Genomic DNA, 15,875 nt, shown 5'->3' with positions numbered 1-15,875 from the left:
GCAGACGATCCCACGCTGACACTAGACTGGCCTTGCGCTGCCACTCTGTACTCGGACCTTGTACTTGGATCGTGCACCCTCACTTTGCTCTTTATTTCTCTTTGGTTGTTTTGGAATCATAAATAGGTTCGGCACAGGAGGTCATTCAGCCCATTGTTTCCGTGTCTACTCTCTGTAAGAACAACCCAACTAGTTCCACTCCCGCCCTTTCCCTGTAGTCCTGCAAAGTTTTTCTCTTCTTTTGAAAGCCGCAATTGAATCTGCCTCCACCACACTCAGGCAGTGCATTCCAGATTCGAACCATGTAAACCTTTTCCCTCATGTCACCTTTTGTCCTTTTGCCAGTCACCTTAAATCCATGTCCTCTGCTTCTCAGTCCTCCCGCCAATGAGAACAGTTTCTCCCTGTCTACTCTGTCCAGACCCCTCATGATTTTGAACACATCTGTCAAATCTCCTTTCAACCTTCTCTCCTCTCAGCAGAACAACCCCAACCTCTCCAATCTATCCTCATAACTGAAGTCTCTCATCCCTGGAACCATTCTTGTTACTATTTTCTGCACATTCCCTAATGCCTTCACATCCTTCCTAAAGTGTGGTGCCCAGAACTGGACATAAAACTCCAGTTGTACAAAGATTCACCATAACTTCATTGCTTTTATACTCTAGGCCTCTATAAAGCCCAGGAATCCATGTGCCTTAGCTGCTTTCTCAACCTGTGCTGTCACCATCGACAATTTATGCACATATGTTCCCATGTTCCTCTGCACCTGCACCCTCTTTAGAATTGTATCCGTTTTTATATTGCAAAATTAATAATTTCACACTCAACCGTGTTAAATTTCATCCTCCACTTGTCCACCTATTCCACCAATGGAATTCTATGTCCTCTTTCTATGCCCTCTTGAAGTTTATCACTATCCTCCTCACAGTTACTTCTAAGTTTAATGTCATCAGAAAATTTTGAAATTTTGCCCAGTACACCCAAGCCCAACTCATTAATATTGATAAAGGAAAGCATTGTTCCTAATACCGACCATTGGGGAACCCAACTTTTGCCTTAATTTTGAAAAACAATCATTTACTGTTACTTTCCATTTCCTGTCACTCATCCAACTTCATATCCATGCCGCCACCATTCCTTTTTATTACCCGGGCATCAACTTTGCTGACAAGCCGGTACGTGGCACTTAATCAAATGCCTTTTTGGAAGTCCACCAACCATATCACCCACCTCAATTTTTTGTTACCCAACTGAAAAACTCAACCCAATTACTTAAACACAATTTACCCCTAACGAATCTGTATTGACTTTCCTTAATTAATCCACTTTAGTCCCAAAGACAGTTAAATTTGTCCCGGCTTATCTTTTCTGAAAACATTCCCACTACTGAAGTTAAACTGACTGGCCTGTTGTTGCTGGGGTTTATCCTTCCACACATTTTTAAACAAGGGTTTAACATTCACAATTCTCCAGTCTTCTGGCCCCATCCCAGTATCTATAGAGGATTGGAAGATTACAGCTGGTACATCCACAATTTCCACCCTTCCTCCCTATCCTTGGATGCAACTGATTCTAGTACAGCCAGCCTTTCCAGAACCAACTCTTAATCAATTTGTGGCCCATCCTGCATCGCAATTCCTCCTCTTTCAGTATGACTTTTGCAGCAACTTCTTCCTTGTTGAAGACAAATGCAAAGTATTCCTTTAGTACCTCTGCCATGCCCACTGCCTCCATGTGTTAATCCCCTTTTTGGTCCCTAATTGGCTCTCCTCCTTTTACTACCCTTTTAACTATTTATATGCCTAAAGAGACTTTTGGACTTTCTTTTTCATATTAGATCCCAGTCTCTTCTCATACTCTCTCTTTGTTGTTCTTATTTTGTTGTTCACTTCCCCTCTGAGCTTTCTACATTCAGACTAGTTCTCACATATTATCTGTGATGAAAGGTCACAGACCTGAAACTTTAACTCTGTTTCTCCTTTCACAAATGCTGCCAGACCGGTTGAATATTTGCTGCATATTATGTTATTATTTTAGATTTCCAGCATTTGCAGTATTTTGCTTTTGTATCCGTCAATACGCACCCTTTTCTCTGCTTAACTTGCTATCTCTTTCATCACCCAGGGAGCTCAGGCTATGTCCCAGCTTTCCCTCTCATGGGAATATATCCCAAATGTACCCGAACCATCTCCTCTTTAAAAACGGTCCATTGTTCATTCATAGTTTTTCCTGCCAATCTTTGATTTGTTGTTTTAATTCTATGCTTTTCACTGTCAATAAATATGTACATAAAACTATTGAGCTGGAGAGATTGTCGAGTGGTGATTTATCCCTCTGATTTCTCCCACATGGTGATTTATCTCTCTGACATCTCCCACTTGTGTCGATTTATCCCTCTGACATTTCTCACTTGTGTCGATTTATCCCTCTGACATTTCCCACTTGTGTCAATTTATCCCTCTGATTTCTCTCACTTGTGGTGATTTATCCCTCTGATTTCTCCCACTTGTGGTGAATTATCCCTCTGATTTCTCCCACTTGTGGTGATTTAACCCTCTGACATCTCCCACTTGTGGTGATTTATCCCTCTGATTTCTCCCACTTGTGGTGATTTATCCCCTGACATCTCCCACTGGTGATTTATCCCTCTGATTTCTCCCATGTGCCAATTTATCCCTCTGATTTCTCCCATGTGCCGATTTATCCCTCTGATTTCTCCCACTTGTGGTGATTTATCCCTCTGATTTCTCCCATGTGCCGATTTATCCCCCTGATTTCTCCCATGTGCCGATTTATCTCTCTGACATCTCCCACTTGTGGTGATTTATCCCTCAGATTTCTCCCTTGCGCCGATTTATCCCTCTGACATCTCCCACGTGGTGATTTATTCCTCTGATTTCTCCCATGTGCCGATTTATCCCTCTGACATCTCCCACTTGTGGCGATTTATCCCTCTGACATCTCTCATTTGTAGTGATTTATCCCTCTGATGTTGCCCACTTGCTTTTATTTGAAAGATACATAGAGGTCCTTCGTTGGGGCTCAGAGTCCACCATTTCACGTTAGCCAGGGCTCAGATGGTAGCAATCTCACCTCAGAGTCAGCTGGTTGTGGGTTCAAGTCCCACTCCAGAGACTTGGGCACAAGCTAAAGGAGTACTTGCACACTGGAGGGGCTATCTTTTGGATAAAATGTAAAAAATAAAATTGCACTATTTGAGAAAGAGCAGGGAGTTCTCCCTGGTGTCATTAACCAATGTCATTAAACAGATTATCTAATTATTATAACCTTGCTGTTAGTAGGAGCTTGCTGTGACAATTTAGCTGTTACGTTTCTTACATTACAACAGTGACTACAAAGCATGCGAGACCTCCTGAGGTTGTGAAAGGTGCTATTGTTGTTCAATCAAGGCATTAAAGAGGGAATTGGATTATTATCTGAAAAGGAAGAATGTACAGGGCTATGGGGAAAAGGCTGGAGAGTAGCACTATGTAAGTTGGTCCTTCAGAGAGCCAGCACAGACACAACAGGCCAAATGGCTTCTCTCTGTGCTGTAACTATTCTGTGATTCTATAACTACAAGCCTATCAATCTTCACTGCTTGGGAAAGTGGGTATAGAAATTGGCCTGATTTCTGTCTGGATCTCAGGTTATGCCAAACCAGTGACTGGGGAAGGGGAACTGAGAGGGGTGGGTCATGAGCCCCCAGTCACTTTGAGTTTAGTTGATTTTCTAAGTCAAGACTCGGCTAAAACTAGCAGCAAGTTATTTGTCTGCTTAACTTAAACACCTCATCATGTTGCCTTTTTGAGCTGGAATAACATTGGAAGACAAAGTTGAGGCTGTGCCCAGTTGGCCAAGTATGCACATCCCCCACCCTCCCAAATCCTTTCACCGTAGCTCTACACCCTGCGCCAAACCATTTGCCCAACTAATGGCCTTAGTAGATTCAGAAAGTTCTGGAAGGTTGTATCAGTTTATTAAGTTACCCAAAAATGAGAGACCTCCTCTCCGTTCCAGGAGAAAAGTTGGATTTCGGTCTGGCCAAAGAGATGATCCCGTGATGAGCCAGTTCCAAATTTAAAAATACCTTCGACTTTGAACTACTTTGTAGTGGGAATGTGAGTATATGGCTGTGAATAGCCTCTCCTGCCTGGTGCTGTTCACAACAGCCACAAAGATAAGAGGGAAAGAGAGTCAACGACAGGTTAAGTAAGTGGGCAACATGGCAGATCTAATATAATGTGGAGAAATGTGAAGTCATCCACTTTGGTAGGAAAAAGAGAAAAGCAGAATATCTATTAAATGGTGGGAGACTGGGAAATATTGGTACTGGGTGTTCTTGTATTCAAATCACAGAAAGTTAACATTCAGATATAGCAAGCAATGATAAAAACAAATAGTATACTCACTTTTATTACAAAGGGATTAGAATGTATGAGTGAAGAAGTCTTACTGCAATTGTATGGGCTTGGTGAAGCCACACCTGGAGTATGGTGTGCAGTTTTGGTCTCCTTACCTAAGGAAGTATATACTTGCCTTGGAAGGAATGCAATAAAGGTTCACTAGATTGATTCCTGTGATGAGGGATTTTGAGTAGACTAGGAGAGATTGAGTGGACTAGGCCTATATTCCCTGGAGGTTAGAAGAATGCATGGTGATCTCATTGAAACATATAAAGTTCTTAAAGGGCTTGACAGGGTTGATGCTGGGAGTTTACTTCCCCTGGCTGGGGAATCTGAATGAGGGGTCACAGCCTTAGAATAAGGCTAGAGTTGGGGAGAAACTTCTTCAAAGGGTTGTGAACCTTTGGAATCCTCTGCTCCAGAAGGTTGTGGATGTTCAGTCATTGAAAATATTCCAGTTAGAGTTTGATAGATTTTTGGGCTGTAAGAGAATCCAAGAGATATGGGGACAGTGCAGACGATGTAGCTGAGATAGAAGATCAGCCATGATTTTCTTGAATGATGGAAAAGGCTCAAAGGGCCAAATGGCCTAATCCTATTCCTAATACTTATGTTAAGGGAAATGTTGAGCAGTAAATACTGAGTTTGTGAGAAGGGAGGTGGGAAGGAAATGTTTCCATTGCTTTGTCCATTACCTGACCTGTGAGTATCCAGCAAAATAAATCAAGGCTTGATCTTCTCATAATGTAATCTCTCAGTTTAACTAGTGCTTGGATAAAAAAGGAGAATGTTAGGATCCTCCATTTTATTTTTCCTTTTTTGAAACCGATATTGCTCAAAGCAAAATGAAACCCTTTCAGGTCAAAACTGATGGACAAGTAAAGGAAGACAATATGAAACGGTGTGTCTTATTGTTAACTATCATACTGTGGATGCAGCTTTCATCATTCTGTTGATCAGTTTCTATAAAGAAATGCAGTTTCCAGCAATCACACTATCTCTTTAAGAGATTCCCTTCATCCCTGGCATCTCATGGTCAGACCTTCTTTTCATCTCTTTTGCCCTATTCAGTTCGTTCTACCGGAGGAAGCAGATCTAGGACAAAGATGGCAGTTTGAAACATTGGAATAAACAAGAGGTTACTCAAAGTCAGAAAAGAAACACAGGGGTAAGGGGAGCTCCAAATGTGGAGTACATTTAGAGAACGAACCATAGTTAGGGTAAGTGATCTAACAGGGCATTGCTGAAAGAAGAGATAGGCTGTCGAAGCTTTTCATCTTACAGTCATCAGGAGAGATTCCCAAGATTACCAAATCTCTAAGGGAACAACAATTTATACTGCAGCAGGAAAGTTTGGTGTTTGGTTGGCAAGACGATTCTGATTGGCTGAGACGTTGGCATGGAGAATACATCAGGGAACTATCGTCTCCCACGCTTTTCTTTAACTCAAAAAAGGCACAATGATTCATAGACAGAGTCATAGACTGGTTACAGCATAGAAGGAGGCCATTTGGCCCATCAAGCCTATGCTGGCTCTCTGCAAGAGCTCTTTAGCCAGTCCCACTCCCCTGCCCCCTTCCCCCTATTTCAGCAAATATTTTTTTCTTCAGTAGCTTATCCAATTCCATTTTGAAAGTCACGATTGACTCTGCCTCCACCACCTGCTCAGACAGTGCATTCTAGATCCTCAACATTCACTGCATAAAAAGGTTTTTCTTTATGTCACCTTTGGTTCTTTTCCCAATCGCATTAAGTCAAAGTTGTCTGGTTCACTACCCTTCCATCAATGGGAACAGTTTCTCTCTTCTACTCTGTCTAAACCTCTCAATTTTGAACACCCCTATCAAATCTCCTCTCAACCTTCTCCAAGGAGAACAGCCTCAGTTTCTCTAATCTATCCACATAACTGAAGTCCCTCCTCACTGGCACTATTCCTGTAAATCCTCTCTGCAATCTCTCTAATGCTTTCACATCCTTTCTAGAGTGCAGTGCCCAGATTTGCTCACAATGCTCCAGTTGAGGCCAAACCAGTGTTTTATAAAGGTTCATCATAACTTCCTTCTTTTGTACTTTGTGCTCACGTTTATAAAGCCTAGGATCCTGTGTATTTTATTCAGAACTTTCTCAAAAAGCCTGCCACATTGAACAATTTTTGCACATCATCCCAGGTCCCTCTGCTCCTGCACAACCTTTAGAACTGTATCCTTTATTTTATATTGTCTCTCCTCATTCTTCCGCCAAGATGAATTGTTTCACATTTCTCTGCATTAAATATCATCTGTCACTCGTCCACCCATTCCAACAACCTATGTTCTCTTGAGATCTATCGCTAGCCACCTCATGGTTCACCAAGAAGCAGCACTGGGAGATAACAATGATTGTAAATAGTGTGTTGGGATCTCTGATTGTTGTACCTGATCCCTGAACTCTGCTCTCCTTTGTCAGACTCTTGCAAGTAGACCACTGCCTGTGTAACACTGAGGAGATACTTACAGTGATGCCCTGAAGGCCTGATGCTCCACTAACACCACACTCTCCATTGAGACCTGGGGGGGCTAGGAAATCCAACCCGACCCAGCTCTCCCTGGTTACCAAATGGGCCCCAATAGCCCAGCTCCCTGTTACACCTTTACCTACAGAGGACAAGTTCCTGCAAATGAATATATGCAGCTTTATGTGTGTGTAAGTGAGGCATTTTGCGAGCCTGATTGATAATCTTTAAATTGATTGTTGGTGTAATTCTCAGCACACTCTGGATTGTTTAGCAGGTGTTGTCTAATCACAATTACATCTAACATTAGCCATTATGTTCTGAATTTTGCAAGTATGGGTTGGTTGAATATAGTCATGTTGTGAATAGCCGAAGGGACGTGCTGTTTAATTTGATCTGCCCGCAAATCTTTGGGATGCAGAGTCTACGTGCCAAGCATCACACCCGCACTGAAATTAATACACCACAACTAAACTTACCACAATGATCTACAGTTTACGAATGACTGCAGTATCCTTTAGATCTGGGACAGAGAGCTGAACAGTCTCAGGAACTTAGATTATTGGGATAGTGAGATAGAGTTTTCAGGCACTGAACAACATGACTGCAGTAAAATGTCCCACAAAGAAAAGATCTTGGCTTCCCGTCTGCAAATTCTCCTAACCCTCTTGTAAAAGGAGTTTCCAAACTCCATCACTGTCAGTCCAGGATGGAAATTCTCAACATGCTCAGCAATAACAACGAATGCACCCTGCTGCATATTGCCCCCTATAAAGATGGCAGCCGCGCACGCGCCCTGCTGCACTTTGGCCCTATAAAGATGGCAGCCGCGCACGCGCCCTGCTGCACTTTGGCCCTATAAAGATGGCAGCCGCGCACGCGCCCTGCTGCACCTTGTGGCAGCCGCGCATGCGTTCTGCTGCACATTGCCTCCTATAAAGATGGCGGCCGCAAACCCAGCCTGGTATCAGCAAGAAGTATGCATGCGCAGCGTTGGCAGCACATGCAGCTTATCCGGTAACACCCCCAGGTGTCCCCCTGTATCCTGTCCTCCGGTGATTCCTGTTCACCCTTTCCCGCTATGTCGCTTCCTCGGCCTCTGGTCGTGATTCTCGGGGCCACCGGCAGCGGGAAATCACGTCTGGCCCTCGAGCTGGGCCGGCGCTTCACCGGGGAGATCGTCAGCGCCGACTCGATGCAGGTACCGGGGATCGAGAGCCGGGCTTCGGCCTTGCCCCCTTCCCCCCCCCCTCCCCTCCTGTGGCCGCCCCGGGGTGGGGGACTGGGTTGAGTTTTAAACGTTAGTCAAACTTCTGGATCTCTGGGACATCCCATCTCCGAGCCCGTCAAGGAAACTGGAGCCTTAAACTCTTCTTGTTTAGGAATCAGGTTCATTCACATCGACACCAATGGACTGAACCTCAACAAACTAAACATTACCACTAACCCGATCAAAACTAAACACTACCACCGACCCGATCAAAACTAAACACGACCACCGACCCGATCAAAACTAAACATTACCATCGACCCGATCAAAACTAAACACTACCACCGACCCGATCAAAACTAAACATTACCACTAACCTGATCAAAACAACACTACCACCGACCCGATCAAAACTAAACATTACCACCGACCTGATCAAAACTAAACACTACCACCGACCCGAACTAAACTAAACACTACCACCGACCCGAACTAAACTAAACATTACCACTGACCTTATCAAAACTAAACACTACCACTGACCTGATCAAAACTAAACACTACCACTAACCTGATCAAAGCTAAACACTACCACTGACCCAATCAAAACTAGACACTACCACTAACCTGATCAAAACTAAACACTACCACCGACCTGATCAAAACTAAACATTACCACCGACCCGATCAAAACTAAACACGACCACCAACCCGATCAAAACTAAACACTACCACTAACCTGATCAAAACTAAACTCTACCACCGACCCGATCAAAACTAAACACTACCACCGACCCGATCAAAACTAAACATTACCACCGACCCCCATCAAAACTAAACCCTAGCACTGACCTGATCAAAACTAAACACTGCCACCGACCTTATCAAAACTAAACACTGCCACCGACCTTATCAAAACTAAACACTACCACCGACCTTATCAAAACTAAACACTACCACTGACCTGATCAAAACTAAACATTACCACCAACCAGATCAAAACTAAACACTACCACCGACCCGATCTAAACTAAACACTACCACCAACCCGATAAGGGTAATAAGGCAGAGTTCGTGGTACATGTTGGTACCAATGACATAGGTAGAAAGAGAGATGAAGTCTTGCATCAAGAATTCAGGGAGTTAGGCAGCAGGCTAAAAAGCAAGTCCTCTCAAGTTGTAATCTCTGGATTACTCCCAGTGCCACATGCTAGCGAGCTCAGAAATAGAATAGCGCAGATGAATACTTGGCTTAAGAGTTGGTGCAGGAAGGAGGATTTTAGATTTCTGGATCATTGGGATCGCTTCTGGGGAAGGTGGGACCTGTACAAGCGGGATGGTCTACATTTGAACCAGAGCAGGACTGATATCCTTGCAGGCGGGTTTGCTAGTGTTGTTGGGAGGAGTTTAAACTAATTCGTCAGAGGGAGGGGACTCAGAATGTTAGCAGAATAGGGACTCAATATAATACAGTAAAGCAATCAAGTCAGAGCGAGTAGAGCTGCATTAGGTTTCAAGGGAGTAAGGCAAGGCTGGATGGCCTCTACTTTAATGCCAGGAGTATTACAGGTAAAACGGATTAGTGAAGAGCGAGGATTGACACGTGGAATTGTGATATAGTGACCATCACTGAGACGTGTTTGAGGGAGGGGCAGGAATGACAGCTGAACATTCCGGGATATTGAATCTTCTGGCGAGACGGGATGGAGTAAAAGAAGAGGAGGCATTGCATTATCAGTTAAGGAGTCAGTTACTGCAGTAAGGAGAGATGATATATTGGAGGGGGTATCGAATGAAGCTTTGTGGGTAGAGCTTAGGAATAAAAAAGGGGCAGCCACATTGTTAGGTGTTTATTATAGACCCCCAGATAGTCAGCAGAAAACTGAGGAGCAAATATGTGCACAATTTGCAGAGGTGTGTAAAAACATTAACTGGAGGAATTATATTAGGTGATTTCAACATTCCCAACATTAATTGGGATAGACATAGCGTTAAGGGCTTGGATGGAGGATTTCTTGAAATGTTTGCAGGAGAACTTTTTAGGTCAATATGTAGAGGGTCCAACAAGGGACGGCGCATTGCTGGACCTAATTCTGGGGAATGAAGCCAGACAGGTAGTGGGGGGGTGAGCATCTTAGTGATAGCGACCACAACATGGTACAGTTTAAGTTTGTTATGGACTAAGAAATAGACAAGTTGCAAAAAAATGTTTTGGATTGGGTGAGAGTGGATTTTAGTAAAATAGGGCAGGATCTGGCCAAGGTAGATTGGGAACAGCTACTTGTGAGGAAATCTACAGAGGAGCAGTGGGGGGTGTTCAAAAAGGAAGTGGGGAGGGTACAGGCTCAACATAGATAAAAACAAAAAAACTGCGGATGCTGGAAATCCAAAACAAAAACAGAATTACCTGGAAAAACTCAGCAGGTCTGGCAGAACTTAACTAAGTTCTGTCGAAGGGTCATGAAGACTCGAAACGTCAAGTCTTTTCTTCTCCGCCGATGCTGCCAGACCTGCTGAGTTTTTCCAGGTAATTCTGTTTTTGTACAGGCTCAACATGTTCCCTCTGGGGTGATATGAAGGAGTAACAAATCCAGAGAACCATGAATGACCAGAGATATTCAGGATACGATGAGAAGGAAAAGAGATTTTAGCAGGTACAAAGGAAGCAAATCAGAGGCATTAGTGGAGTACAGAAAGTGCAGAGTGGAGCTTAAGAAAGCAATTAGGAGAGCAAAGAAGGGATATGAGAAAGCTCTGGCTGGTAAAAGTAGGGAAAATCCTTAGATATTCTATAAGTATATCAATGGGAAGAGGATAACCAGGGAAAGAGTAGGGCCCATAAGGCACCAAGGGGGCAATCTAAGGGTGGAGCCAGAGGACATCACTAGAGTGTTGAATGAATACTTCACATCCGTCTTCACCAAAGAGAATGAGGCTGACAGTATCGAACTCGGGAAGAGAGTCTGAGAGGTTCTTAAGCAAATTGATATAGGGAATGACAAGGTATTGGAGGTGTTGGGAGGCTTAAAAGTGGACAAATCACCAGGTCCAGATGATTTGTATCCCAGACTGCTGAGGGAGGCAAGGGAGGAGATCGCAGGGGCTCTGACCCAAATTTTTAATTCCTCACTGGCCACAGGGGAGGTACCAGAGGACTGGAGAACAGCTAATGTGGTTCCGCTATTTAAGAAGGGTTGTAGAGGTAAGCCAGGGAACAACAGGCCAGTGAGTCTCACGTCAGTGGTAGAGAAACTATTGGAAAAAATTCTGAAGGAGAGAATCTATCTCCACTTGGAGAGGCAAGGTTTGATCAGGGATAGTCAGCATGGCTTTGTCAGAGGGAGATCATGCCTAACAAATTTGATTGAATTTTTTGAGGAGGTGACCAGGTGTGTAGATGAGGGTAGTGCAGTTGATATAGTTTATATGGATTTCAGCAAAGGCTTTGACAAGGTCCCACATGGGAGACTTATAAAGAAGGCAAATGCACATGGGATTCAGGACAATTTGATAAGGTGGATTCGAAGTTGGCTTAGTTGTAGGAGACAGAGGGTGATGTAAGCCAGTGTCCAGTGGCGTACCACAGGGATCTGTGCTGGGTCCCCTATTATTCATCGTTTATATAAACGACATAGATGACTATGTGGGGGTTGGATTAGTAAGTTTGCGGATGACACAAAAATTGGCTGGGTGGCTAACAGTGAGGTTGAGTGTCTTGGGCTACAGGAAGATAGAGACGGGATGGTCAAGTGGGCAGATAAGTGGCAGATGGAATTTAACCCTTAGAAGTGTGAGGTGATACACTTTGGAAGGAGTAATTTGACAAGGAAGTATTCAATGAACGGCATGACACTAGGAAGTTCTGAGGAACAAAGGGACCTTGGCGTATGGGTCCATAGATCTCCGAAGGCGGAGGGGCATCTTAGTGGTGTGCTGAAAAAGGCATATTGGCACGTCATGACATTCAAGGCTATGGGCCAAGTGCTGGTAAATGGGATTAGATAGGTAGTTCAGGTGTTCCTCACATGTCAGTGCAGACTCGATGGGCCGAAGGGCCTCTTCTGCACTGTGATTCTGTGATCAAAAGTATACACCATCACCGACCTGATCAAAACTAAACATTACCACTTACCTGATCAAAACTAAACATTACCACCGACCTGATCAAAACTAAACATTATCACTGACCCGATCAAAACTAAACATTAACACCGACCCGAACATTACCACCGACCCGATCAAAACTAAACATTACCACTGACCCGATCAAAGCTAAACATTACCACCGACCCGATCAAAACTAAACATTACCACCGACCTGATCCAAACTAAACATTGCCACTGACCCAATCAAAACTAAACATTGCCACTGACCTGATCACAACTAAACATTGCCACTGACCTGATCAAAACTAAACACTACCACTGACCCGATCAAAACTAAACATTACCACCGACTTGATCAAAACTAAACATTGCCACTGACCCGATCAAAATTAAACACTACCACCGACCTGATCAAAACTAAACATTGCCACTGACCTGATCACAACTAAACATTACCACTGACCCGATCAAAACTAAACACTGTCACCCATCTAATCAAAACTAAACACTACCGCTGACCTGATCAGAAATAAAACACAATCGCTGACCTGATCAGAAATTAAACACAATCACTACTCTGATCAAAACTAAACATTATCATCGACCTGATCAGATCTGAAACCAGATGGACCACCCAACATCGACCTAGGCACCAGAAACGACAACGGCAAACTCAGCATTGTCAACCCTGCAAAGTCCTCCTAATTAACACCTGGGGGCTAGTGCCAAAATTGGGAGAGCTGTCTCACAGACTACTCAAGCAACAGCTTGGCATAATCATCCTCAGGGAATCATATCTTACAGATAATGTCCCAGACACCACCATCACCCTGGGTATGTCCTGTCCCACTGGCAGGATAGACCCAGCAGAGGTGGTGGCACAGTGGTATACAGTCAGGAGGGAGTTGCCCTGGGAGCCCTCAACATTAACTCCGGACCGCATGAAGTCTCCAGGTCAAACATAGGCAAGGAAACCTCCTGCTGATTACCACATGCCGCCCCTCCCTCAGCTGATGAATTAGTGCTCCTGTAGGGTGTGATTCTCTAAAGAAGTATATTGGGTGCGAGGGATAGCAAAGTTCTAACAAGATAGACCCGAGTAACAATATTGATATCAATGTTTACATTACAGGTTTACAAAGGTTTGGACATCATCACAAACAAAGTGACGTGTGAGGAGCAGCAACTGTGCACTCATCACATGATCAGCTTCCTGGATCCCCTCGTCCCCTATTCTGTTGTGGATTTCAGGAATAAGGCATTGTCTGTAATATCCTTTTATCATGGATGGGTGTGATTTCAGTATGTAATGGGTTGGAAGGTTGGGGTTGTGATTTCAGTCTGTACTGGGGTGGGCAGAGATGGTGATTTCAGTCTGTATCAGGGGCATAGGAGCAGTGATTTCAGTCTGTGTAGGAGGGTAGGTGTCGTGATTTCAGTCTACATTGGGGGCAGGATAGGAGTGCGGATTTCAGTTTGTATCAGGGATGGGGGATGTGATTTCAGTATCAGGGTTAGGGGCGGTGATTTCAGCCTGTATCCATGAGGGAGGTAGGGAGTGGTGTTTTCAGACTATCAGGGTAGGCAGGGATGGTGATTTCAGTCTGAATTAGGGGAGTAGGGGTGGTGATTTCAGTCTGTATCGGGGGTAGGGGTGGTAAATTTCTGTCTGTATCAGGGTGGGGTTTGAGTGGTGATTTCAGTCTGTATTCGGGGTGGTAATTTCAGTCTATTCAGGGTGGTGATGTCAGTCTGTACTCGGGGTGGTGATGTCAGTCTGTACTCAGGGTGGTGATTTCAGTCTGTATTCAGGCTGGTGATTTCAGTCTGTATCGGGGTGGGGTTGGGGTGGTGATTTCAGTCTGTATCAGGCTGGGCAGGGGTGGTGATTTCAGTCTGTATCGGGGTGAGCAGGGATTGTGATTTCAGTCTGTATTGAGGTGGGCATGGATGGTGATTTCAGTCTATCGGGGGGTAGGGTTTGTGATTTCAGTCTGTATCGGGGGGTTAGGGGGTGATGATTTCAATTTGTATCGGGGTGGGCAGGTATGGTGATTTCAGTTTGTATCGGGGGGTAGGGGATGGTGATTTCAGTCTGTAACGCGGTGGGCAGGAATGGTGACTTCAGTCTATATCAGGGCCAGGGGATTTCAGTCTGTATCGGGGGTTGAGGTGGTGATTTCAGTCTATGCAGGGTAGGGCTGGTGATCGGGGGTAGGAATGTTGATTTCAATCTGTATTGGTGGGAGGGGTGGCGATTTCAGTCTGTATCGGACGGTAAGGGTTGTGACTTATGTCTATCGGGGATTGGAGTGGTGATTTCAGCCTGGATGGGGGGGCGGGGGGCTTTTCAGCCTGTATTGGGGTAGGTGTGGTAAATTTCCGTCTGTATCGGGGTGGGGTTTGGGTGGTGATTTCCGTCTGTATTCAAAGTGATGATTGCAGTCTGTATTCGGGGTGGTGATTTCAGTCTGTATCGCAGTGGGCAGGGATGGTGATTTCAGTCTATATCGGGGTGGGCAGGGATGGTGATTTCGGTCTGTATCGGGGTGGGCAGGAATGGTGATTTCAGTCTGTATCGGGGTGGGGTTAGGGGGTGGTGGTTTCAGTCTGTATTGGGGTGGGCAGGAATGGTGATTTCAGTCTGTATCGGGGAGGGGTTAGGGGGTGGTGATTTCAGTCTGTATCGGGGTGAGCAGGGATTGTGATTTCAGTCTGTATCGGGGTGGGCATGGATGGTGATTTCAGTCTATCGAGGGGTAGGGTTTGTGATTTCAGTCTGTATCGGGGGGTTAGGGGATGATGATTTCAATTTGTATCAGCAGGTATGGTGATTTCAGTTTGTATCGGGGGGGGGGTGGGTAGGGGGTGGTGATTTCAGTCTATAACACGGTGGGCAGGAAAGGTGACTTCAGTCTATATTGGGGCCAGGGGATTACAGTCTGTATCGGGGGTTGAGGTGGTGATTTCAATCTATGCTGGGTAGGGCTGGTGAATACAGTCTGTATCGGGGGTAGGAATGTTGACTTCAATCTGTATTGGGGATAGGGGTGGCGATATCAGTCTGTATCGGACGGTAGGGGTTGTGACTTAAGTCTATCGGGGATTGGAGTGGTGATTTCAGCCTGGATGGGGGGCGGGGGGCTTTTCAGCCTGTATTGGGGTAGAGGTGGTGATTTCAACCTGTATTGGGGGGTAGGGGTGGTAAATTTCCCTCTGTATCGGGGTGGGGTTCGGGGATGGTGATTTCAGGCTATCGGGGTGGGCAGGAATGGTGAGTTCAGTGTATCAGGGTGGGGCTGGGGTGGTGATTTCAGTCTGTATCGGGTTGCGTAGGGGTGGTGATTTCAGTCTGTATCGGGGTGGGAAGGGCTGGTGATTTCAGTCTGTATTGGGGTGGGGCAGAATGGTGATTTCAGTCTGTATCGGGGATAGGGGTGGTGATTTCAGCCTGTATCGGGGTGGGCAGGAAAGGTGATTTCAGTCTGTATCGGGGCAGGGGAGATTTTAGCCTGTATCAGGGGTTGAGGTGGTGATTTCAATCTATGCAGGGTAGGGGTGATGATTACAGTCTGTATCGGGGGTAGGAATGTTGACTTCAATCTGTATTGGGGGTAGGGGTGGCGATTTCAGTCTATCGGGCGGTAGGGGTGGTGAC

General features: G+C 45.0%; 1 protein-coding gene across 6 annotated transcripts in view; it reads left to right on the top strand.

Moving 5' to 3' along the window:
• The first annotated feature begins 7,822 nt into the window (after positions 1 to 7,822).
• Positions 7,823 to 15,875, top strand: part of trit1 (tRNA isopentenyltransferase 1) — a 67,377-nt gene continuing 59,324 nt past the window's right edge. For 2 of the 6 annotated variants that reach the window (XM_041213224.1, XM_041213223.1), the window contains exons 1-2: positions 7,823 to 7,877; positions 13,350 to 13,487. In XM_041213224.1, coding sequence (XP_041069158.1) covers positions 7,842 to 7,877; positions 13,350 to 13,487 — 174 coding nt within the window. In that variant the 5' untranslated portion in view covers positions 7,823 to 7,841. Of the gene's footprint in view, positions 8,102 to 13,349; positions 13,488 to 15,875 lie in introns of all 6 variants that reach the window. The other 4 variants (XM_041213225.1, XM_041213221.1, XM_041213222.1 and 1 more) reach the window with 4 other exon arrangements.

Source organism: Carcharodon carcharias, chromosome 19 (assembly GCF_017639515.1).
Source record: "Carcharodon carcharias isolate sCarCar2 chromosome 19, sCarCar2.pri, whole genome shotgun sequence".
NCBI lineage: Eukaryota > Metazoa > Chordata > Chondrichthyes > Lamniformes > Lamnidae > Carcharodon > Carcharodon carcharias.
This window is presented reverse-complemented; position numbering and strand designations above follow the sequence as displayed.